This window comes from Theropithecus gelada, chromosome 16 (genome assembly GCF_003255815.1).
Source record: "Theropithecus gelada isolate Dixy chromosome 16, Tgel_1.0, whole genome shotgun sequence".
NCBI lineage: Eukaryota > Metazoa > Chordata > Mammalia > Primates > Cercopithecidae > Theropithecus > Theropithecus gelada.
Window position 1 is genome coordinate 53,207,692 of NC_037684.1, and position 25,855 is coordinate 53,233,546.

Consider the following 25,855-nt stretch of genomic DNA (forward strand, 5'->3'; position numbering starts at 1 on the left):
TGTTTGCCTCCTTAAAAATTCACAAATGCAAGACTGAGGCTTTTCCTGAAACCAGAGCCCGGGCAGCCAAGGTGCAATAAAATGCTGTTTGTGTTTCCAGGCACTGGGGCGGGAGCGAGGCTCCCAGTTGCTCAGTTAACCGGTCCTTTCCCGTGTGAGACCCCGCGAGCACTCGTCAATTCTCCCATCGCTGCCTGCTGGGGCCCGGGGTCCAGAGCTGCTCTTCCTTCTCGCAGCCCACCCTGCAGGCCTAGTGCTGTCCAACCACAGCCCAGAGGGCAAGGCCTGCTAGAGCGGGCGCTTGCTGAGTCCCTGGCCAGTCTCCTGGGACCCTCGGTCCCCACAGCCCCCATCCAGCTCTTTTACACCTTCCCCTCCTCCATCTCGGAACACGGGAGAAGCAGGGCACACTGGAGTCTGCAGGCTGCCCTTGGGCTGCCACAGGGCCCTCTTTGCCCAGCACAGAGCCTGCCGTGCTTCGAGCCAGCAAGTCCCACCGGACCTTCTAGAGGCACTGTACAGCGTGCATCTGTTTTCAGGACAGTTTTATTTGCTGTGGAATCCATGAGAGCCAGAAGCATTGTTGGGGCCGTGGCTAGCAGAGCTCATGGTGACCAGTCCTGGGCCTGACCAATGGGCGATTACATTTAAAAACCAAACCAAAACAAAACAAAATACCAAGAACAGATCACTTGCCATGGACATCAGTAATCTATTGGTAATGGTGGGAATTTCATGAAAATTTCCCCTAAACCATAAGAAAAACTGTCCTTCTTACCCCGAAAGTGCTGGAGGAAAGATGGCTGCATGACTCGATCTCTCTTGGAACTTGAAATGCTACCTTCCTACCTGGAAACGCAACACAATATACTTAAAAGGCCAGACGGCTGAAGGCTGTTTGCACTCCTGGCTCTGCTCAGGGACACACCTTTCCCGGTTCTAATGTTCAGACCCGGGAGGCCAGAGTCTGCAGCCTGAGGGAGCTTCAAGGCCGAGGGGTAGGACCTGCAGGGCCCACACCACCCTTCTGGTGGAGAGCTTTGCACGTGCATTCACGCGCTCATGCCTGGCGGGATGGCTGAGGATGTGTCTCATGGCACGAGTGGGCAAAACGGGGTGCATTTTACAGAAGAGTCACGGAGAGGCTCGCCCTTGGTGGAGGACACACAGCTGGGTGGGTGTGTGGAAGGGAGTGCAGGTGTGCTGACTCCGAACCAGGGGAGAGCTCTCCGTCCTGAGCTCGCCGCCCCTCACGATGCACACGGCTGATGGCTGAGGTCAGCGGTCTCTTCCCTGAGTGCAGGTGTGGTCCCTGGGACTTCATAAACCATCCTCATGACAGTTTTACACTTAAGAGTCCCCACTGCAGTCCCAGGAGGTGGCCTGGGCAGGCAGGTATCGTTGTTCTCGTTACAGGCTGGAAACTGAGCCTGAAGGAGGCAGAAGGCCGCACACCTGGGGAGAGTCGCAGGCAGCAGGGGCCAGGCCCCTTCCACAGCACCGCCTCTCACCCCGGCGCCACCACCCCCGACCAGCCCCCAAGGGCATGCCTCTGGCTTCACGAACCTTCAGGGGAAATTAGCTTTCTAGTTTGGGGGCAGTTCCCTCTGACTGGAGACAGGGCAGAATGCTTTCAAACCCGGAATGGCCATGCAGCCTGGCTTAGGAACAGGGGACGAAGTGGATCCTGAGGCTCATTCCTCAGGGACTCCAAGAATGGGGCAGGCCCAGCTGGGCAGCCAGTCCTGGCCCCACTGACCTAGGCTGCACCCCTGCACGTGTGTGTGTGTGTGTGTGTGTGTGTGTGTGTGTGCGTGTCCCAGGGGACCTCTCCTCCTTCCTCTGAGGCAAAGTGCCTTGCAGGGGCCTCTGCAGAGCGTACAGGGAGGTGCTTCCTTCCCTCTGCCCAGCAAGCCGAGGGTGGAGCCCTGGCACCCCCAGCACCCCCGCAGGGGAAAGGAGAGGCTGCACAAGGAGCGAGATTTCCTTCCCCAGAGGGCATGGCGTGAGCAGATTCCCATCATCAAGTGGCTGTGCCCCAGAGCTATTTCTGCCAAACAAGAAGCAGATGAGGGGGCTCGGGAGGGCGGACCTTACAGGAACGGAAGCACCACCCCACCCACTGTGGTCTACAGCCTGCACCCCATTTCCTGTTGCCACCCCACCTCTATTCCCAGTGGCCTCCAAAAGAGCTGGGCAACCTCTGCTAACTACTGCCCCTTAGCCCAAGGGGAGGCCTGTTCCAGAACCAGCATCTTCATCTTGTCCTGATGCCCTGCCCGCCCCTGCAAAGCTTCAGACTGGGCTGCTACGGAAAACTGAAAGGTCAGAGGGTGGAGGTCCTCTCCCTCCTGGACATGGAAACCTCCCCCCGCGCCCGACACTTTGGCTGGTCAGGAACAGTGGCTGCTCATGGAGCTGCCCCTCCCACCTTCAGACCCTCCTCCTCCTCTGCAGGGGTGGGCTGGGGCCCTCCCTCCCTCCGTACTTGGTCCATGACTTGTGAGTTCTGAGTCCTAGGGGCTGAGACTTGAGTCAGAACCTTCTGGAGCAGAACACAATTCCCCTCTGCACCTGGTGAGGACACCAGGCTCCTCGCTTCCTCCCCAGATCTCTCTGAGCGCTCACCCGACCCCCCAACCCTGGCGGGACCTTCCAGAGCCGGCAAGCATCGAGCCTGACCACGCGGCCTCTTGGGTGCCAGCACGCCCACATCAAAGGTGCCCTCTCTTCCCAGAGGCCCTGAGCAACATCGGGTAACGCTGTCAGCACAGACATTAGCAGCAGGGCCGTAGCACGCGTCAACTTTTAAGTATGCGCACACACGTACGCCAGCCAATAACATTAAGTGTCATTTTAAAAAATGGGTTAAATAAGCAGCATTGCTGAGGATGGCCGTGCAGGGCTGATTATCCCCTATTTGCACGTTCTGGCGGTGGGAAGGCTAGAAGTCTAATGACTGAATTATCGCCCTAATGCCTCTCGCTGGCTGGGAATAATCCCGGGGCAACAGCTGCCGCAGGGTTTTTGGCTGGTTTCCTCTAATTGCATCCAGATTAAGGGAGTTGCAGAGGGGCGGGGCTTCTCCATCCCCCCGGAGCAGCGTCTCCTCCACCAAGCCCTGAACATCCAGGTCACGGCTTCCGAGGTCCTGGCAGGTGGGAGAGGTGCAGACCTCACTGGGGTCCCGGCCAGCCCATGGGGAGCGTGAGGTGCGAGCAGTGCATGGCGGGGGTGGTACTTGGTGCAGAGATGCAGCTGACTGGTCTGGGTCAGGTCTTGGGGAGCAGCAGGAGTGAGAAGCTGTAGGGCCAGGAGGCTCAGAAGGAATGCCTTCTACTAGGACCTTCCTAAGTGAGGGGAGCCCTGGACCTGCCTACCCTCTTCCTCCCTCCCAAACACAGCAGCTCAAAGGCACGAGGATCAGGAACGCTGTTCTCCTGGAGAGGGTGAGTGGGGAAGGAGTGCTCCAAAGCAGGCATTATTAGGACACAGACTCTCCAGAGTCCCAGTTCTTCAGCTCTCCAAATTCTCAGCCTACTGCCACCCAACTGTGCAGAGGGGATGCTAAAGTGGCAGGTCCGTCCCCCACCCCTTAATGCTGAGCCCAGCCACGTGATTTGCTGTGGCCAAGGGGAGGGCTGCAGGTGCGGTGTCTGCCTAGGCTTGGAAAGGCACTTGCCGTCTCTCCCTCCTTGCCTTTGGCTCTGCCATGGCTGGCCTGCGGGAGGGATGCAAGAGACCACAGAGCAGGGCCAGGTCTGACCTCTGCACCATAAGCAGCCCCTGGGACTTAACAGCCCACTGGCCCTAAACAAGCAAGCTCAGCCTAGACCAGAAGAATCACCCCACCCCAAACTGCTGACTCCTGCTCTAGATCAGTGCTGATTGTTGCAGGCCACGGAGCGTTGGGGGATTTGTTACACAGTATTGCGGTGGCAATGGATATAACTGGTTTCTAGCGGAGGGTCAGGGCAGAAGTTCTAACCACCGCCCTAGCCCACAAAGGCAACCCTCACTTCGCAGAAGCAACGTGGATGAGAAGCCCACCCCACTCCCACTGCAGGACCCCCTACTGCTAGACAGAAATGGTCGGTACCCCAGGACGGGGGCACTGACTCCCCAAAAGGCTCTTGGGCAGACAGACCTGGGAACTTGGAAGTGCCTGCTGGAGGACCTGGGTTCATGGAGAAAAGAGAAGCCGAGGAGGAGGAGGAGTGGTGACCTCCTCTTTCCTGCTGAGAAACACTGCTTTGAAGTGGCATGGCCCAGCAGTGCCCACCCTCCAGGGAGAAAAGCTTCGAGTGGGAAGAAGCCCTCGGTCCCGGTCCCCATGATGGTTCTCAGCACATCAAGGGCTCTTCTCCCCAGAAGGACGCGATGGAGGATTTCAGGAGGGATTTGGTCTTCTTGCTGAAGGAGTGGCTTTCTGTGCAGATGGCTCGACACTTCTAAGCTGGCTGGGAGGGAACTCTCACAGCATAGATCCCACGCCCTTGTCTGTCCATCTCTAAATCCCAGGAGGAGCAACTGATAGACAATCTTTTAGAGTAGGGAAGAGTCTGTTGGGAAGACCTCACTCCCACATAGAAGGCAGAGAGCCCTGAGTGCTGACTCCTTCACTGGTCGCTCTCATGTCCGATCACCTGAGAAGCTGACTTACACATCTGAGTTCACAGGTCCTGCAGGAAAGTGGAAGAGTCTAACTACTTCCAGGTGTCCTTGTCTTGGTTGGTCAGCTAATAGACTACTGTGTCCCTGGGACAAGGCAGATCATCGTCAGAGGACCTTGCAAACACAAACCCGCATGCATGCATGCACGCAGGGACACACGCACACATCAACCCACTCAAGCCCCAGCTGGTTGCTGTATTTGGTGGAGCTGACCTTAAACAACGCCAAGGAACCTCACGTAGAAGACCCCCAGCTAAGAAAAAGACATCGGATGCTTCTCCAACAGCCTGAGGCTCAGGCTCCTGGGCAGGGAGTTCCCTTCGTGTACCGGGAGGACGAAATGTTTAAATGGATGAACATTACAAGCCCCAGCTCCTCAAACCTGACTGCTCTTCCACCTCTCTATCCCCATATGGGTTGAGCTTTTTATCTTTTTCTTTTTCTTTTTTTTTTATGGCAGATGTCTTTCCATCAGCATCCCAGCTGTGGCTGGGGAAGCTTTGGGAAGTGTGTTTGGCTCACTCTGAGAGAACGAGGTCTCATGAGGAAGTGTGTCTGGCTTGCAAAGATGTCTCCGGCCCTGGACAGGACCCTGCTCTGTTCTGCAGCCCTCGATGCGGTGGGTGAGTGAGGCCTTCCTCTCCTGTCTCTGCTTTCCTCATTGCCTGGTGATGCTGTCTGGCTGCCCGTGAGGCTGGAGCAAATCCTGGGACGTGTTGAAATCCTCCAGGGCAGCCAGCAGGAGAGTCCAGCCAGCCTGCGTCTCAGGTGCAGTGGCCACGTGTTCCACTGCAGCATTTCAGGAGCTGACTTTCCTCTGGGTGGCTGTAGGTCTGACTTCTGTCACTTCCGGACTCTAATTTTGTCGTTAGTATGAAAAGGTTCCTCTCAAGTTGCCCAAAAGCATTTTCCTTAGGTTTCTACCATCCCCTGTCCCCTTCATGCCCAGCCCCACCCCCTCCCGTGCCTGGGGCCTCTGGGGAGGTCCCCTCAACCCCTGTCCAGTGCCAGGGGCCGACCTATCTGCGGAAGCTGAAGCCGTCCTGCGGCGTCTTTGGGCCCTTCTTGCCTTCCCTCAGGGGCTTGGGGGAAGGCATCTCCACCGTGCCCCCATAGGGACAGCTCTCCGAGCCTGGATGGTGGCCGGTGCACTCCACCGCGGGCATATAGCCGCTGTCCCACATGCCTGTCCCGCACAGCTTACACAGATCGTGCAGGCTGCAGGGGATCCGGGGCAGGAGGCGGAACTGGTACAGCAAACTCCTCGCCTGCAGAGAGAGGACGGGGGGTGAGGAGAGGCTGGGGGACAGCCTGGCAGCCTAGGGTCCCCACGGGAGTGGCCAACAAAGAGCAACAGCAGCAACGGCCTGCACCTCGGGGGCTCACTGAGTCCTGGGCTGAGGGCTCTGCCTGCATCTCCCACCATCACTGGCACCACGGGCCCTGGGTCTTAGGTGGCTGCAGTGACAGGACCCACAAGGCGCTTGGGCTGTGCTCACAGGTCAGACCTACAGCCACCCAGAGGAAAGTCAGCTCCTGAAACGCTGCAGTGGAACGTGTGGCCACCGCACCTGAGACGCAGGCTGGCTGGACTCTCCTGCTGGCTGCCCTGGAGGATTTCAACACGTCCCAGGATTTGCTCCAGCCTCACGGGCAGCCAGCTCAAGGTAAGGAAGGTCCCTGAAAGGGCTTCATCGGGAGGGTGAACAGGACCAACACCAGCCAGGGCCGGGCCGCGCCCAGCCAAGCCCACCTGTCCCTTCGGCAGCACCCCTCTCTTTCCCCCCGCACCTTGCTCTGCACCCCCCCCACCCCAGCAGCCTCTCAGCTCCTGTAGCATCTGCGTCCTGTGCCAGGGGGCACCACTGACCTCAGGACGCCCCCTCACTGCCCTGAGGACAACCGCAGAGCTAACGGGCAGCACCTCCAGGAGGAGTCTGGGAAGTGGGGGAGGGGCCGAAGCCCAAGGCCTCCAGTATTCTGGCTACCCTGCCCCTGGGTCCAGCCTCCTCCTCAGGGTTCCTAGCTCTGGGTTGTACCTGTCCTGTCCGTCAGCCCCGGGGAATCCGTTCCCTCCTCAGCCAGCAAGGGAGGCTCCTGTGTCAGGGCTGGCACCCCAGGACAGTGAGGGGACAGCCGAGGTGACACAGCCAGGCCAAGACAGGTGCTGACTGCGAGGCCTTGGCAAGGAGCCCCCAGTGCTACGGGTGGGGGCAGGGCACATGCTGGGGGGCCATGGTGGGGATGGGGCTCTGGGGGCGGAGCCCACATCTGGGGCAGCCTCACCTTCCTGAGAATGAGCCGGTGGGGATGGGGCTCTGGGGGCGGGGCCCATGTCTGGGGCAGCATCACCTTCCTGAGAACTAACCGCTGGCACTGGGGCTCTGGGGGCAGGGTGGGGCAGGGCCCACGTCTGGGGCAGCCTCACCTTCCGGAGAACGAGCTCCCCGTTCATGTGCATGGCCAGGTTTCCGAAGTGCAGGAGCATCTGGTCCGTGGCCAGCTGCTGCTCGATGACATCATCCCCGTAGATGGCCACGATGGCCACGCAGATGAAAAGGTGGAAGTAGTCGGTCTGGGGAGGGGGGTAGAGTTCAGACACGGGCTCTGACTGAGCCCCAGGCCCTGCACTCAGGAGGAAACTGACTGCCAGGGTGCGAGCAAGGGCTCCAGGGCGAGGTGTTGGGGCTCACAGCCCAGCTCGGGGGCCGTGTGGCCCTGGGCGAGCTGCATCGCCTCTTCGGCCCTAAGTTTCCCCACCCGCACATGGGGTCCATCCCAGTACCCGCATGCCCAGGCTGCTGTGACATCCACAGGGGACGACGCTGAGCTCAGCCCCATGGGCTGCTGCTGCTCTCCTGGGGGGCAATGTGGGTGGTCTCCATGACGGGGGCGGGGGCAGGGGGGGGTGCCTTCCTCAGAAGGCCTGGCCTTCGCTTATGGGGAGGACTCATTTGTAACGGTCCTGAGCAACGGTGTGTGTGGAAGGCTGGGTCAGAACTCACTCCAGCGGCTCGTGGAATGTGCCTCTGGCAGCCAGCCACGGGTCAGCCTATCCTCCTGGCTCCAGGCCACACCCCCCAAATCATGCCCCAGAGACGACTCTAGGGTTTGCGGCTAGAAAAGTGGGAAGATCCTAACAGAGCGGGCACAGCAGCTCACCCATGGGGTGGCTGAAATGATCGCGCTGTCCTTGAGCCTCTTTTTGGGCGCCCTTTGAGGACTCCGCAGCCCTCCCTTTAAAGACCGCCCCACGGGGCCTGTCAGCAATGCGCTGTGCACAGCAGGAAGCCCACGCCGGGTCCTGACGGCTGCATCCTGTGTGCTCTCCGGCCTGGACGCCTCAAGGCACGCCACCTTTGATGCACACGCACTTCCGGAGGCACAGGAAGGACGGGGGCACTGGGAAGTCCATGTTTAGTCTCCTGACGTCGACCACACAAACCAGACAGAACGGTGTCCCCAGCCCAGGCTGAGCAGAGCACACCATGAGGGCAGAGGCTACAGGCAACTCCCACGCCCCAGCCTGCTCCTGGAGAGACCATGCACCAGGCTGCCCGGCTGCTTCCTCTGAACTAATCTGGGACGGTCTTGTTTTGGCTCTGACGGATCCTTTTGCAGCGATTTGAACTGTGGCTGGTGTGAGACACAGTGGAGGGGTTGCAGGAAGGTGGACGCCCAGCTTCTCTGGGAGAGGAATGTGGGGAGGGAGAGGGAGGGCACGATCTCCACAGCCTGTACAGTATAGGCGGATTTCAGTTCCCAGGACAGGCAGGGCGTAGGGCCGTCCAGCCCCACCACACGCTGGCAGCGGATGGATAGCATCAAAGGCCTTTTCTCACTCAGGGGTCACTGAAGAGTTAAAGACCTCACCTGGCGGCAACCTTCCCATTCCACAGAGCTCACTCCCAGCTCACTGGCAGCCCACCCCCACCCCGTAAGACTACCAAATTGATCGAGGGATGGGACCGACTGTGGCTAAATCAAGCCCACAGTCTGAAAACAACAGAAACGTGCTTTGTGGATTCCAACAAAACAGCAGCCAACAGAGATCCCACCTCACATGGGCCTCCCACTGGAATTCCAACTAGATCTCATTACACTCGGGACATAGTAGGTGCCCGTGGGAAAGGGCCCTGTCTGCTGGGCCACGCCCTGAGTTCACATGTGACATCAGCCTGAACATAAAGGAATGAGGGCGGCAAATTTGCCACTGGGAAAACATGCAATGAGGCACGATTTTTTTCTCTGGGGGTGGTGGGAATGAAGCGTCTCAGACCATCCATGCCGTGTTTCCCTTTATTAATGCAGACCGTCCACCCTGCACGTCCACGTCCAGCAGGCTAAGCCAGGAAGGAAACCTAGACCCGGGCCAGGGCGAGCCAACGAATGCATGCAAAGGCGGCGTGTGGCACCGGCACTCCGTGGCTTCAGACTCTCTCTCATCAGACATCAGCCCCCTGCAGTGTGAGTGAGGACGGGAGACGCTGACGCAAATGTCTTCCAGCAGATGGGTGTTTACCTGCATCTTCAGGGTTCTCTGATGGAGGCTGCTGGAGCTGCCGTGGTGGATGGAGCCTGCTCCTGCAAAAGGGTCCAGCCCTCCTGGATGCGTCAATGTGAGTTTTTTTTTTTTTTTTAAAAGGCTGATGGATTCAAAGAGACTTGCTTATCTTTTGACATCTCCAGCTTGTCCCTAATTTGGGCGTTAAGGCCATGTGACAGAGCCAGTGCTGTGCTCCAAGGGGAATTTGCTGAGAAGATGCTGGTGACGGTGGACGGAGAGAGGAGGTCGGTATCACTGATTGGAGCCCTCTGGAGGGGCCAACAGGGAAGTGGGAATCTCAGGCCCTTTCTCTGCACAGGAGGGTGACGGGTGAGTTGGCCCTTGTCCCTCGTGGCAGGGCGGTCCCGAGGGGGCAGGGCGGTGCTGGCTTACGCTCCTGGGTACCGGCATCCTGGGCTGCTGTGGTCTAGCGTAGGCCCCCGACAGTGTCACTCACACTGATTGGTTGTGACAGGAGGGAGCTCAGCCCCAGAAAGTGGTAATGAGTGCAGTCAGCGGGCAATTTGCATCGATTTCAGTGACTGGGGAGGCGAGCTGCAAGGTCTGAAGCCAGCCACGTGGGACGGGAAGGCGGTCGCCATATGGGGGACTAATGTGTGGCTGTGGTTGGGGGGCGGCGAGGCGGCCAGGGGCAGCAGGCAGGGTGGCCACGGTGGTTCAGGGGCCATGGTCCCAACCTCCCCGGCCCTGGCCCCTGCCCTGGCTCACCTGGTAGTAAACCCAGCAGGCCTCCTGGCCCCTGCCCTAGCTCACCTGGTAGTGGGCCCAGCAGGCTTCCCAGATCCGCAGCGCTTCAGCCTCGGGGAACTCCCGCTTGAAGCACAGCAGGAGCCAGCGGTGGCAGAAGAGCATCTGCAGGCCGTCCTCGCCCAGCGAGACCAGGTGCTGGTAGAAGCGCACGTGTGTCAGCCGCAGCAGCTCCCGAAGGTATAGCTGGGGGCGAGGCCAGCATGGGTTAGTTAGCCCTAGTCCCATGCAAGCCTGTTGCCCAGGGAGCCCACTCCCACTGGGGCCCTTCCCCGGGCCACCCCAACCTGGAAAAGCACAGCCAGGGGCCTCTACCTGCTGCACATGCCTGCCCTCCAATGCTTTATTCCACCACTGGAATCGGTTCACACCTGCCTCTGCCAGTTCCTCCCAGATTTGACTGTTCCAGAGGCTGTGGCATGGCCCAGAGTGAGGCAGAGCATTGTTCCCTGGAGTGGCCGGATGCTGGGCAGCCGCTCCATGGCCAGGAAGGCTCCCCACTCTCAGTGGACACTTGGGGGCTGTTTCCCACATCCACCCCTCCTGGTGAGGTGAGCGGATCATCCAGGGAGCGCCCCCACCCCTCTTCAGCTATGCTCACCCAGATCTTTCATCTTCCAGAGCTGATTTAGGGCAGGAAGGGGACGTGTCTGAGCCCCAGGATGCTCGATTCCTGCCATTAAGGTCACCTCCCAGTGACGTGGAACAAGATTGGGGCTATTTCTGGCAGCACCCGGGCCCAGGCCACTGGCTTCATCAATGTCGCTGGAAAATCAATCTCCAGCAGTCAATGAGTCACCCGGCCATGTGCTGCCATGAGCCGTCAGGGGCGAATGGCGTTGGACACTGTAACTGCCTCCCCAGGCAATGTGGACGCCTGACGTCACACTCACCCGTTGATGCAGAGTGAGCAGGCTCGGCTGGGGTCAGCTCCCCGGCCCAGGTGGAGTTAGATCACAGCTGGGGGGATCCTGGGGCAGGGCTCAGGGCCACATGCCCCCTTCCCACACAGGTGGCCCATTGTTCCCACGGGAGACTGCGCTGAAGATGTGCGGCCAGCCGTCCGCCCTGTGGCCTGCAGCCGGGTCAAGCCCACCCATGTGGATGACCCCCTTGCAGACGCTCCACTCCCACCCCCTGTGCAGGTGCCTGCACCTCCCTGCTTGGGCTCCTTTGCCTTCAAATTCTCTCTGTTGGCTTCAACCCTCCCAGCCTGCCATCAACGACCCACTAATAGTCAGTCTACAGCAGTGGTCCCCAACCTTTTTGGCACTAGGAACCCGTTTCCTGGAAGACAATTTTTCCACAGACAAGGTAGTGTGAATGGTTTCGGGTTGAAACTGCTCCCCATCATATCATCAGGCATTAGATTCTCATAAGCATCGCACAGCCTAGATCCCTCACATGCGCAGTTCACAAAGGGTTCTCGGGTTCGAGCTTCTGTGGGAATCTAATGTGGCCGCTGATCGGACGGGAGGTGGAGCCCAGGCGGGGATGCTCGCTGGCCCGTCCTCCGCTCACTTCCTGCTGTGCAGCTGGTTCCTAACAGCCCACAGACCAGCGCCAGTCCCGGACCTGGGAGCGGGCATCCCATTCTATGAGACATGCTCAGTTGCCTGGGGGTGGGGACCCCCGTTCTGAGACATGCTCAGTGGCCTGGAGGTGGGGACCCCCGTTCTATAAGACACACTCTGTGTGCTGGGGCGGGGACCCCCATTCTGAGACACGCTCAGTGTGCTGGGGCGGGGACCCCCATTCTGAGACACGCTTTGTGGCCTGGGGGTGGGGATCCCCATTCTATGAGACACACGCAGTGTGCTGGGGCGGGGACCCCCATTCTGAGACACGCTCTGTGGCCGCGCAGTGGGGACCCTCGTTCTATGAGACACACCCTGTGGCCCTGGCCTTCAAGGCCCTCCATCAGCTCCTCCCTCACTACTGGTCCAGGAAGACCGGGTCACTCAGTCCCACCACTAGGACTGCTCTGCTCAGCCCAGCCTTAGCGACACTCAGGGCCAGACCCCACACACCCTGGAGCTGTCCCTAGTGCAGAAGCCCTCTTGTCCTTATCACGGGCGCCTCCTGCAGTGTTCCCCAACACCCAGCGTCCTCTGCTCACAATGCCAGCTTCCTGGCCCAGCCGGGAGGGTGAATGTCTGGTGACTGCACCCAGCAGGTACTTGGTAGACATGGGTGATGCGTGCTGAGAACAGTGAGCAGGTGCCCTGGCTCAGTCCCACACACTGGCCCTCTGGTGCTGCCTTACCCAGCTGGGCTCAGCCCCACCACCGACATTCAGTGCTTCCTGGTCTACATAGGGCTGGTCCTTTTAAAGAGGCCTTGACGGGAGACGTGACAGCTGGGCACCCCAGGGAAGGGGTGGGGTGTGAGGACTGCCCCGGAGATCTCAGGGAGTTTCAGGAGCCCCTCCTCTTCCTGTCTGCACTCAGAAGCCCTGGCTGTGTTGACTTCTGCGGGGAGCAGCTTAGACACACCTGAGGACCCATCTCCTAAAGCTCAGAGGGGGCTGGGTGTGATGGTGCCTCCCCTTCCTTGCCAGCCAGGGAGCTTGGGCCAGGTTGTCACATGCAGGGGTGGGAGGCCACCAGAGTAGCCCACACAACACGGCCTCTGGACCTGCAGGGAGTCAGGGGGCCAGCCCCGGAGATCCAGGGCTAAGTCACCCATATCCCACAGGCAAGTCCTATCCTGGCGTTTTCGCTGCCCACTGACCTATATCAGCCAAGCCACGCGTCACCACGGCAACCCTGGCTACAAGGGGAGAGGCAGCATGGGCCCTCACATGCCCTCGGAGGTACCCATCCTCTGAGCCTCACCAGTTGTTTCTCCATGTCCTCGTCCCGAGGGGAGCTGACAAAGATTGTGTTCTGCATCAAACCCACAAAGCACCAGAAGGTGTCTGATTCATCCAGGACCTCGGCCAAGATGGGCGCCACCAGGTCCGACATCCCCTGGGAATAGCCGACGGCAGGGTTGTACACGGCATAGTTCAGTAAGATCCTCCTGGGAGACAGTGGAGACAGCAGTAAGTGGGGATGACCCTCACCACAGCACACTGCCCAGCCCACAGAACCCCGAGCTGGAGACCCCGCCTTCCCTCACTTGCCTTCATCTCAGTGGAAGGCAGCTCTGCCATCATTTCAGAGCCCAAGCTTAGGTTCCAGACACACAGACCCTTGCTTTGCAAAAGGTAATGGCCTGGCTGGGCATGGTGACTCATGCCTATAATCCCAGCACTTTGGGAGGCCGAGGTGGGCAGATCACCTGAGGTCAGGAGTTCGACACTAGCCTGGCCAACATGGTGAAACCCTGTCTCTACTAAAAATACAAAACTTAGCCAGGCATGATGGGGTGCACGCCTGTAATCTCGACTACTAGGGAAGCTGAGACAGGAGAATAGGTTGAACCCGGGAAGTGGAGGTTGCAGTGAGCCGAGATCATATCACTGCACTCCAGTCTGGATAACAGAGCAAGACTCTGTCTCAAAAAAAAAAAAAAAAAGAAAAAAAGTAATGGCCTGCTATTAGCTGCTGTCTAGGCCCAGAACCTTGAGAGCAGGGGTAAGGGGGAACATGGGTCTGATTTTCTGAAGGGTGGACTGCCTGTGACAAGGGGTGGGCTGGCAGGGACATTTCTGTGGGCTGCTAATTTTGTGCAATTATTTGCTAGGCTGCAGCAGAATGTCAGAGATGCCAGCCTCTGGCTCTGTGCGGCTGTATGACTGCAGGACCACCCACGGGGAGATGGAGGGGGTGCATGGGGAAGCTGGTCCATGGTTGGTGTGAGCCAAGCAAGGACAGGCTTGGTGTGCCCAGGGGATAGAGGGGCTCTGCGGGCCCCACTGGCAGGGACCTGGGTGGCTTCCCTGGGATGCCACGGCTCTGAGATGCCAACCGAGGTAGCCCATGAGTAGCGTATCCTTCACTTCTGGGGCTTTGACGTATGAACCTGGAAGAGAGCCCCTGCAGAAAGTCGCTGGGGGCTCATCCATTTCCCAGGGCGGTCAGGTGAGACTTGCAGACTTGCAGGTGGCTGGGGAGGGAGTACCTCATGCTCTCCACGTTGGGATTGTCTTCCCCTCGGAAGAACTGGTTGTTCCGATCGGTCCGGACCACGTCTTTGTCCACAGTGAACTGCACATTGCGCCAGAATGCTCTGTGCTCCTCAGGGGTCATGGAGAGCCTGTGTGGAGCCAACCACCGAGTCGGGTCAGCGGGTGGCAGCCGGAGGCATCGTGTGGTGCACACATTCCAGGAAGCCACGCTTCCTCCCAACCCCCGTTCCCTGGACGGGAGCTGGGTGGCTGCTGCCAGCTGCAGACCCTCCCCGATGAGGCGGATGGGTGGCATGTATCCAAGGCTCTCCCTGATATTAACTCCGCCTCACAGGCTCCAGCGTCCCAGAGAAAAGAACAAGTTGCAGCCTAATGGGTAATGAGGTCTTGGCCCTGGCCCAGTGTTCTGGAGGGGAGCTGAGCACAGCCCAGTGGCTTCACCCAGTCCCAGCCTCCTGGAGAGAGAGCTGACCCCAGTTCTGGGTTAGCAGAGCCCAGGTGGGACAGAGTCTCCGGATGCCTTCACCCCTCCAGGCCCTGCTCCCAGCCTCAGCCTTCAGCTGTGGGACGTCAGCGCCTAGTTAAGTCTGTTGAACGAGAATTCTAAAACCTTGACATGTGAGCTAACGAGCCCCGCAGTTCCGAGGCCCGAGTGCTTGGTTTAATGACTGCACTTATCCCACCCTATCACTCACGTTCCTGGGAGACCCATTTCTGAAAGAAACTATGGGTCACGAAACATATTATCAATGCTGAATTGCACCTCAAATTGCCTTTTCAAATGACATTTTCCTCTGCGGCTCGGCGGGGTGGGCCGGGCTGGCCCCGGCGGTTACCTTTTCTGCTGGATCTCAGAGTACTCCTTTCGCTTCTGCAGCCGCAGCGCCTCCCGCTCCTCCGACGTGGACTCGTGGCTGTAATAGCGCAGCAGGAAGGGCCAGACCTCCCCCCGGATTGACACATCAATGCCGCCAAAGAAAATGGCCTGGAGGAAGCGGCAAAAGTTGGGGAGGGGATAAAACAGGGCAGCTCAAAGAACCCCCAAATCCCCAGAGATGTGTGTTTTGGTGGCTTTGGTGCGCCTGGATTCAGATCTCTGCAATTTGCACATATTTACAAGGGGAAAGCAGTGGTCTTCAATTCCCATACAGGACACAAACCCGGCTCATTTCAATGTCAATGCCCCCCCGGGGTGGCGCTCAGATTAACGTGTCGTTCTCACGTCATGGCCTAATCCCTGGTTTTGGAAACGCTGCATTTCACTGCAAACCCTTCTATGCAGGCTGACACGGTATCCCCCCAAACCCTCGAGGGAGGTTTTTTTTGTTTTTTTTTTTTTCAACGCAGCAGCTTTGATTGCTTTATCGGAGTGTTCACAGAGAGCCTCACACAAGAAAACGGGGCTCTCCCAAGGAGGTGGCCCGTGGGTGCGGGCGGGCGGCCAGACCCTGGCCTCCTTCCCTCTTGCTCGTTCCCGGTTCCCGGCCAGCTCTCCACGGGGCCAGCGGGGAGGGCTCAGACCTCACCTTCCGCAGCTTGTACTCCTCCTCCACCTGGCCCAGCTCGTTCAGGTGGTTGAGCCAGGCAGAGACGCCCAGCCTCTTGTACATGCTCTCCTCGGGGTGCGTCTCGGAGGACGGCAGCTTGGGGCGGCGGATGGAGAACTGCATGCATGTCTTATCGGGGGCGACCTGCTAAACGGGAGGAAAACTGGGCAAAGGTCAGGATCTCAGCCGTGCGGCTTCAGAGGCCGGCGGTGCTTTTCCCAGGATTAAAAGCCTCTCTCTCTTCTGAAAGGAGGGCAAGGGCCGTCCCTTGCATACAAACCCCTAAATGGCGAGTGTAATTAGGCGCAATTAAAATGAAAATACCTTCATCTTAAAATCGGTTTCCCTCTGCGGCTCTCTCCTCCCTGGCCCACTGTGCCGCCGCCCCCCACTCTCTCCAACCCCAGCCGCAAAAACGGAATTAATGCCTCGTTCGGCCTAACTTCCCTCTGCCGGGAGGGCCTGCAATGAATTACATGTGATTGGCCACATACAAAGGGATCGCTGTCCTGCGAGCAGGGAGCCAGCCTGTCAGATTGTCTCCGCGAGCAGTCACGAATCCAGGGCAAAACTGCAGCTGACATTTAATTCAAAAATCAAAGGTTGTTCAATGTAGGGGGAAAAAAAGCCATGCTACTGTAATAAGGGAAGCCAGCAGGAGGCTCTGTGGGAAGGAAGGGAATTTTAAAGTCAGCCCTGTTTCTAATAAGCACATACAGTATCTTAAACAGATAATTAAAGAGCTCTTATTACATTTGTACGCAGATTGAGCAAAATATGGCAGGAAGTCTTGTCAAAACACGATTTTTCAAGTGCAGGGCACTGACTTTACAGAAAGCCCTGGGCACAGGTTTCAAACCTGAAGTTGCTGCTCTGAAGGCCGAAAGCTACCGTGGGTCACACCCCGTAAGCCCCCGGGCCCCGGAACCCAACACGGGACCCAGGAGGGAGATGGGGCCCGTGGGGGGGTGGGAAGTATCAACCGCGGGGCGTCTGGGGCGGTCTGCTGGGCTACCTGGTCTTTGAGCTGCATCTCCGTGCAGTATTTCCACTGCTGGAACACGTCGGACAGCTTGTCCAGGCCACCGTGGTGGAAGTGGAAGACCTTGTACTGGCTCTCTCGGCTGGCGACGACCAGCTGGCCGCTGGTGCAGGCCTCGTCGCTGAAGGGCCATTGGAGAGGGGAGAGGAAAGCCCGATGAATATGTAAACACGGGGGTTTTATTTCCAAGTATAATCAGAGGCCACTGTCGCCAACCTCAGGAGCAGGAAACAGTGGGTCCCGGTGGGGTTGGCTGCTGGCGGGAGGGGACAGAACTACACCGAACAAAAACCGTCACCCCCTTTGCTGAAGATGACAAAACTGCTCCTTCTTGGGGGGCCCTGGAGCTCCTCTCTGGAGACCTGCCAGAGCGACCTTCTCCCCACCACCACCTGCCCAGCTACATGGTCCCTGCAGTCCGGGAGACCTGGGTCCCAGTGCTGAGTGCCCTGGAATCCAGTTTTGAGCCCCGGTGGGCCATGTGCTAAGAGAACCTCCTGGGAACAGACCTCCTTCGTTGCGTGTGGGTGGAACTCTGGGAGAACCCTCCAGGGAAACTCACTAAACATCCGTCAGTACTGTCAGCCCAACCCCGGCTGCCCTTAGATGAAAGGCTGGAATGTGGCTCTGGGTCTGGGAACCCCCCCAGCTTCTGGACACGCCGGCTTCTTCTAAGCCCGGGCCTCTTATTGGTGCTGTCTGCGGCTGGGCAGCCCTGACTATAAGGAGGAGGATCTGATGTGGGGAATGACTGCAGGAAACTAGGCATCGCCCACCCATCACGAAAGGAAGGGAGCCTCCATCCGGAAGGCTGCGGCCCGTCCCGCACAGGTGGCCGAGCTCCAGAGCATCTCCCGGGGATCACAGAGGCCTGCAGCTGCTACTCTCCGCCCTGGTTTGGTTTCTTCTCCCAAGCCAGAGTTGCAAGCAGTCGCTGGCTACCATCACGCTGAAGGTAGGGGAATGAGTTCGGTAGCTCACCTGGCCTGAGAACTGCCAGGGAGCTGCGGTGGGGAACCGCTGCCCACAAGATCAGTGAGGGAGGAAGGCAGACGCTTGGGAAGACTCCATCCAGGGCCCTGCGTCCCCACGCCGTGCACTGCACCGGCCACAAAGCACAGGCTGCCAGGGAAAGCAAGCACACACAGACCAACTCCCAGGAGGCGCCCAGAGATGCTTCCTACCTGAAGAAAAGGCGGAGGGAGCGCATGTGGCCCAGGTCCACGCGAAACACGCCACAGATCTGCTCTAGGGCGCACACCCGCTGCGGCTCGTCCCAGCGCGGGGTCTGCAGGAGGCCGTTGCTGTCCGGGAACCGCAGGCCGGTGTCGGAGCTGGATGGGGGGCTGGTGGAACAGGTCATGTGATGATGGCCACACATCACCCTGCCCACACCACCCAGAGGGGGACAGGGGGCATGGGGAAAGTCATTTAAACCTACGCAACAAGCTTAAACACACATACAGGCACGACTGAATATGCCCTGTAAACATCTGTGAATGAAGGCATGTATGAACCCCACTGCACAGTTCTACTTCCACTTGGATGGGAAAGCATTTTCATGATCAAATTCCATTCCACTTCAATAGAGGCAGTAAGTCGTCATCGTCCTGAAAGCCAAGATCACATTGACTGGGGTTCCTCGCTGGGTGACCTTGGCCAAGCCACCAAGCCTCTCTCAGCCTTCGTTTCCCCATGGGTAAAAGGAGGAGAATAACAAGGTTTGGTTTCCCTACAGCATGGGGCTGAGCTTTACTGAAAGTAGCTGTTTTGTGATGATTTTAGATAGCATGGGGCTTCCGCCGTGGTTTAAACCAGCTCATTGTTCTCCTGAAAAGTACTGGTTCAGTTTACGCTTTGGTTAGGAAACATTTGGGTTTTCAGTACTATTAATAACGTCATGAGCATTTATGAAAACACTGACTATGGGCCTGGCCCTGAGCTAATGCTTCTCAGGTGCTTTTATTGCATTTAATCTTCACAAAAATCCTCTGAAATGAATAGTGGTATTACCCCATTATAAAGAAGAGGCAACTGAAGCCCAGAGAGGTTAAGTAACTTGCCCAAGGTCACACAGCTGGCAAGTGGTGGAGCGGAGATTAGAACCCAAGCTTTGTGGCCCATGTTCTCACCAGCATATTGTGCAGCTGTCTGCAGTGCAGCAGGACAACCCCATTTATTCTGTTATTTTTTATGAGTTTGTTACATTCCAAATTGCTAAATATTTTATTATACGGATTCAGCCACATCACAGGTTAAATCCTGTCTCTTGAGATTTTTTCTTCTCTTTTTTCTTTTTTTTTTTTTTTTGAGACAGAGTCTCGCTCTGTCACCCAGGCTGGAGTGCAGTGGCGCAATCTCGGCTCACTTCAACCTCTGCTTTCCAGGTTCAAGTGATTCTCCTGCCTCAGCCTCCCGAGTAGCTGGGATTACAGGCGTCTGCCACCATAACTGGCTAATTTTATATTTTTAGTACAGACGGGGTTTCACCATGTTGACCAGGCTTGTCTTGACCGCCTGACATCAGGTGATCTGCCCACCTCGGCCTCCCAGAGTGCTGGGATTACAGGCGTGAGCCATCGTGCCCAACCCTCTCTTGAGATTTAATAGTAATGTTTAGCAAATGCCTGCTAAAATAAAACCAGAGTAAAGGCAAGACTCAGTTCTGGACCCCAACTGCAGCGTCCCACAGAGACTCAGCTGTATTCACTGCTCCTGCTTCCTGTTTGAGCTCAGAACATAAAGTGTTGGAGGCCATCAATCCAGAGGCACTTCCTCCTCCAAGAAGCACCAGGTCGAAGTAAATAAAGCTCCTTTGGAGGGTTCCAGCACAATCCCTCCCCACTTGGAACTTCAAAGAGAGAAACCTGACTGGCCTTTCTAGAACCCTCTACTGCGTCAGGCATAGCCCTGCGCCTGGCGAGTGGAAGGCGGCCTTTCTTCCTCACCTGCCTAAGGAAGTCAGCTGAACAGGCCCTCCCACTGCTGGGGTCCCTGGGCTCTCAAGGAAACGGAGTCAGGTAAAACCAGATCAGAGATGGGCACATGGGCCCATCACCCGAACTGCTGTGGCTGTGCCAGGGACAGGCCCAGAAGGCTGAGGGCTCCCGAAATCTTCTCAAGCTGACCTCTGACCCTGTGGGAACTGTGCTTCGGAATCGTTGCTCACAACACAGGGCAGGTCTCGGGTCTGAGGCCCCACCGCACCCATGGGTGCCCCCTTTCATCATCTGCTCCCTGAACCACGGGGCTGCTGTGGCTGGGAGAGCTGCTGCCCCGCGTGCTGCCCGCCGGCCTGACCCACCGGGTGGGGCCATTAGAGGGTGGTATCCTTCCCGGCCTCCTCCCCCAGACTTCTTACCACAGCCAACGGCAGAATCTCCTGAACCTGCACGTCCCTCCCAGCACACTGTGTCCCCCTCACCGTACGGGGCAGGCCAAGGTTCCCAGAAACCAGAGAGAACACAGACTCGCTTTGGCAGTCACAGGTGGAAGGCCCCCTTCCCTGCTGCTGTGGCCAGAGAAGACTGGTCCCCTGGAGGGCCAGAGCCGATTTCAAATCAGACAAGAGTCCCGGACACAGGGGCCACCGCACACCTCCCCCAGCAACATGCCTCCGGGCAGAAGTTGGCTTAAACCCTCTCACAACCCCTTAGGGGCAAATTATTTGCACTAATTAATGGATTGATTCATTAATTCAAGACACTGTGCTTGGGACCTACAGCTGGGTTCCATAGGCTCCAACTAGAGCGAAGGTGATGGAGACCTCAGTTCGCTTTAATTGGGGTATGTCTGGCAGGTACCCTGTGTGGTCATGGAGGACGAGGTCTGGTGCCCCTCAAGGCTGCTGTGGAGTGGGGGTTGCATCGTGTCTCTTCATCTTCAGCTCCTGGCCCTGGCTTGGCACAGAACACACAGCCATTTAATAGTTATGCCTGAAGTGAAAATGTAAAGTGTCTGGGAATTTTGAAGTCATAGAAAAAAATGTTTAAAGAAAATAAACTACAGGGAAAATGAAATACGTAAAGTGTTTTATTTTTGCTTATCTTTCTACACACGTAAAGCAATTTGGTTTTAAGAATATTCATATATGCTGCAAATAATTTAGCTTGTTCATAAAATTATGTGATGCATTAAAACCGAAAGGATGGGTTTTGCAGGCAATAACTCCCAAGATGCTATTACGTTAAAAATATCTCATACATAAAACTAGAAGATGCTAAACTTTAAGAAATGTAGCAGTTCTTCATTTCTATCATTTTCTGAAGACCACCAAAATGTAAAAGGAATAATGAAAAAAAGTCAGCAATATCACTGGAAAACACAAAAACTGGGTTCTGTCTCCACCACAGTAAATTACGCCACGTCAGACACAGAGATAGAGATTTGAAATGGCCTCAAATTCTTCACAGCTCATCTTATCAAGGATAGCACCTGTCTCTCCACCCCTGAATCTAGGTGGGCCTTTTTTGACCAATAGTATGTAGCAAACATGATGTTAGGCGAGTTCTGGGGCCTGGGCAGCCCCTCACTCTCCCTCTTGGCACAGGCAAGACAGACAGACAAGAGTTCATGAGAGACACACGCAACTGGCAGGCAGCACCGGAGCCCCGACACCTGTCAACAGAGGCCACTCCAGACCCTCCACCCAACCAAGCCTCCTGGTGGCTGCAGCGACCTGAGTGAACTCCAGGGAGCCCAGCAGACCAGCCTGTCCCAGCCCAGCCCAAACCAAAGCCCTGTGAGCAAAGAAGCGGTTTTTCGTTTGTTTGTTTTTTAAAGACAAGGTCTCTCTCTATGCCCCTGGCTGAAGTGCGGTGGCACAAACACAACTCACTGCAGCCTCAACCTCCCAGGCTCCAGCGATCCTCCAGCCTCAGCCTCCCAAGTAGCTGGGACTACCGGCACTCACCACCACACTCGGCTAATTTTTGTATTTTTTATAGAGACGGGGTTTTGCCATGTTGCCCAGGCTGGTCTCAAACTCCTGAGTTCAAGCGATCCGTCCGCCTTGGCCTCCCAAAGTGCTGGGACTACAGGTGTGAGCCCCGGCACCGGGCCCGGTGGTTGCTTTAAGTTGCTAAGTTTGAGGGTGATTTGTTCCACAGCAATAGATTACTGACACACGCAGGACAGGCCAGCTCTCAGAAAAAGCTCTCAGAAAAAGCGGGGGAGGAAGAAACCTTCAAACATATTGAGCTGTGGTTCTCAAGGTTAGAGACACCAGGGCCAGATTTTAGCATTATTTAAAATACCTAAACTGCTAACTTTCCTCTTGCTTTTCTTTGTCCTCAGCCTTTTGAGTTTGCTGAACAAAAAGTCGATGGGAACCCAGCTGTAGGTCCCAAGCACAGTGTCCTGAATTAATGAATCAATCAATTAATTAATGCAAATAATTTGCCCCTAAGGGGTTGTGAGAGGGTTTAAGCCAACTTCTGCCCGGAGGCACGTTGCTGGGGGAGGTGTGCGGTGGCCCCTGTATCCGGGACTCTTGCCTGGATAGAAATTGGCGCTGACCCTCCAGGGGACCAGTCTTCTCCGGCCACAGCAGCAGGGAGGGGGCCTTCCACCCGTGACTGCCAAAGCGAGTCTGTGTTCTGTCTGGTTTCTGGAAATTTTGGCGTGCCCCGTTCAGTGAGCGGGACACAGTATACTGGGAGGGACTTGTAGGTATTGGAGGAGTGGGCAGGGTGTGCTTGGTGTGCTGGGTTGGGAGAGGAGGCTGTGATGGGAGAGGAGGCTGTGATGGGAGAGGAGGCTGGAAAGAATGACACCCTTTGGTGGTTCCCCATAATTGCCAAAACCTGGAAACCACCAAGATGTCCTTTGGTGGTGAATGGATAAATAAGTTTAAATAACTGTGGTACAGCCAGACGAGGGAATATATTACTCATCATTAAAAAGAAATGAGCTGTCAAGCTGTGAAACGACACGGAGGGAGCTTCGACGGATCTTACGAAGGGGTTTACTAAGCGAAGGGACCCAGTGTGACGAGGCTGCACCCTGTGGGATTTCAATTCTAGGACACTCTGGAAAAGGCAAAACCATGGAGACAGTGACAAGATCAGTGGTTGCCAGGAGCTGGTGGGGAGGTAGGAAGGTGAAGCACGGAGAACTTTTAGGGCAGTGACACACCGGTATGACACCAGAGTGGTCACGGTGACATGTGTCATTATACATTTGTCCAGACCCATAGGACGTACAAGATGGAGTGTGAATGTCGACATAAACTATGGACTCTGGGTGACAATGACGTATGGGCTTGTGAGTTGTAACACGAGTCCCACTCTGGTGGGGGAGGCTGTGCGTGTGGGGGGAGGGGGTGGATGAGAATTCTCTGTACTCTTCACTCAATTTTGCTGTGAATCTAAAACAGTTCCAAAAAATAAAATCTATTTGAAAAAAAACCCCAACAAAACAAAATGAATAGCCAAAGAAACTGGGACATACATATGATAAAGATTAACATCTTTAATATGCAAAAAAGTATTTAAATTAAAAAGAAAAATATAAATGCCCAACAGAAAACTGGCAAAAGGAAAATAAAAAATTTAGTACAGAATAAATACAAATAATGAATAAAATTTCCAGGCCCAGGGTAATGCAATAAATGGAAATATAAACAGGATAGCATGGTGGGGGGCTGGTTTATGAAATTGGAATCAATTAACAAATTATAAAATCTAGTGTGGTAAAGGATTTGGGGAAACAGACATTCTCGTTCAGCTCAGGGGGAGGAAGAATAGAAACTGACCAATTTTTTTTTTTTTCTGAGATGAAGTTTTTTGCTCTTGTTGCCCAGGCTGAAGTGCAATGGCACGATCTTGGTTCACTGCAACCTTCGCCTCACGGGTTCAAGCGATTCTCCTGCCTCAGTCTCCCAAGTAGCTGGGACTGCAGGCGCCTGCCCCCATGCCTGGCTAATTTTTGTATTTTTAGTAGAGATGGGGTTTTGCTGTGTTGGTCAGGCTCATCTGGAACTCCTGACCTTGTGATCCACCTGCCTCAGCCTCCCAAAGTGCTGGGATCACAGGTGTGAGCCACTGACCAAGTATTTCTGAATGGCAATTTGGAAACAAGATGCCAAAGGCTTAAAAATGTTTACCCATTTTGACTTTTCACTTTCATTTCTAGGAATGAATCCTAAGGAAATAGCCAGAGGTTCCCACAATAAAGGCATACATGCATAGATGCAGAAAAGCATTTGACAAAAATTGAATGCTCATTTATGACAAAACTGTCTACAAACTAGGAATGGAAGAGAAGCTCCTCAAACTGATAAAGGCACCCACAGATATTCCACCGTTAGCATCATACTTAATGGTAAAAGATGGAATTTTTTCCCCCCAAGAGCAGGAACAAGATAAGAATGCCTGCTCCCACCACTTCTAGTCCATGTTCTCACAGAGGCCCCGGCCTCTGCATCAGACAAGAAAAGGAAATACAATGCATAAAGACCGGAAAAGAAGGAATAAAACTGTCCCTGTTTTCAGCTGATACAACTGTTCACCTGAAAAACCTCCTGGAATTTATAAAACAATCTTTAAAATCAAAAACTGAATTTCATAAAACTGCAAGACAAAAGGTTAATAGAGAAAAATTAATTGTATTCTTAAACAGTAGCAATGCACAATTGGAACATGAAATAAATAAAACATTAAATTTACAGTAGCAAAAAAATCCCCATATGAAACCCTTAGGAATAAGCCTGACAAAAGACATTCAAGAACGTCATACTGAAAAACACAAAAATTGCTGAGATAAGTCAAATAGGATCTTAGGAAATGGAGAGAAGCACCATGTCCATGGAATAAAACAGTCAACATGGTTAAGACGACAATCTTGCCAGACTGACCTATAGATTCAACACAAGCCCAATCAAAATTCCAACAGGAAGTTTTACTAAAATTGATAAGCTGACCCCAAAATTTTGAGCTCGTATAACCGGAGCGACTATAAAAAAGAAGCACAAAGTTGGAGGATTCATCTGATTTTGAGACCTACATAGCTATCATCAAGATAGTTTGGTATTGGTGAAAAGATAACTATGGTGAAATAGGCAAATAATCAGTGGAACATAACAGAGTCCGAAAATATCAATTGATTATTTACAAAAGTGCAAAGACAATTCAGGGGAGAAGGATGGCTTTTCATCAAACAATACTGGATCAACAGGATATCTGCATGAAAAAAATTGACATCAACTCTTTTCTCCCATCACTCCCCCAAATTAACTTAAAACGGATCACAGACGTAGATGTGAAACCTAAAACAGGAAACTTCCAGAAGAACGTGTAAGAGAAAACCTGTGTAACCTTAGAATAGGCCCAGGTTTCTTAGATAGAACACAAAAAACACAAACTGTAAAGGAAATAATAAATTGGAAAATTAAAGACTTTTTTTTTCATCAAAATACTCCAATAAAGGAAACAAAAATGCAAGTCACAGACTGGGAGAAAATATTCACAAAACATATAGTCAATAAAAAACTTGTATCCAGAGTATGTATAAGAAACTCTTAAAATACAACAGTATTGTTAGACAAAGGTTTCTTAGACCAGACACCAACATACGACCATAAGTGGAAAAAAAAAAATTAATCTTCATTAAAATGAAAACCTTCTACTCTCTAAAAGATATTATTAAGAAAATAAAAAAGATAAGCCACAGACTGGGAAAAAGATATTTGCCAAATGCTTATATGATAAAGGGTTCATCATATAAATCCGTAATATGCTTTAAATCATCATTCTATACAGAATATAGAAAAGGTCCTCAAAACTTAGTAATAAGACAACACAATCCAAAAATGGGCAAAATATTTGAAAAGACATTTCACCAAAGAGGATATTCAGATGGCCAAGAAGCATATGAAAAGGTGCTCAACATCATTCATTATTAGAGAAACGCAAATAGAAACCTCAATGCAATCTAAAGGAACATGACGTGATCCGCCACGCATCTATTGGAAAGACTGAAAAACAAATTAACGAGGCCGTGAGCAAGGCAGCTCAAGTTTGTAATCCCAGCACTTTGGGAAGCCGAGGCGGGCAGGTGACCTGAGCTCAGGTGTTCAAGACCAGCCTGGGCAACATGGTGAAATCCTGTTTCTGCTAAAAATACAAAAAATTAGCGGGCGTGGTGGCGCACCCCTGTAATCCCAGCTACTCTGGAGGCTGAGGCAGGAGAATCGCTTGAACCCC

At 54.8% G+C, this 25,855-nt stretch overlaps 1 protein-coding gene across 5 annotated transcripts in view; it reads right to left on the reverse strand.

Annotated features, from left to right (window-relative positions):
- Positions 1–528: 528 nt before the first annotated feature.
- TBC1D16 (TBC1 domain family member 16) overlaps positions 529–25,855 on the reverse strand; it is a 99,219-nt gene continuing 73,892 nt past the window's right edge. Inside the window, exons 4-13 of one of the 5 annotated variants that reach the window (XM_025362421.1) lie at positions 17,837–17,998; positions 17,162–17,371; positions 16,626–16,773; positions 15,590–15,757; positions 14,900–15,048; positions 14,057–14,191; positions 12,826–13,012; positions 9,995–10,174; positions 7,103–7,249; positions 529–5,942 (exon numbers count right to left, since the gene is read on the reverse strand). In XM_025362421.1, the coding sequence (XP_025218206.1) occupies positions 5,694–5,942; positions 7,103–7,249; positions 9,995–10,174; positions 12,826–13,012; positions 14,057–14,191; positions 14,900–15,048; positions 15,590–15,757; positions 16,626–16,773; positions 17,162–17,371; positions 17,837–17,998 (1,735 nt within the window). In that variant the 3' untranslated portion in view covers positions 529–5,693. Of the gene's footprint in view, positions 5,943–7,102; positions 7,250–8,880; positions 9,135–9,994; positions 10,175–12,825; positions 13,013–14,056; positions 14,192–14,899; positions 15,049–15,589; positions 15,758–15,934; positions 16,031–16,625; positions 16,774–17,161; positions 17,372–17,836; positions 17,999–25,855 lie in introns of those variants that run through there. The other 4 variants (XM_025362423.1, XM_025362422.1, XM_025362424.1 and 1 more) reach the window with 4 other exon arrangements.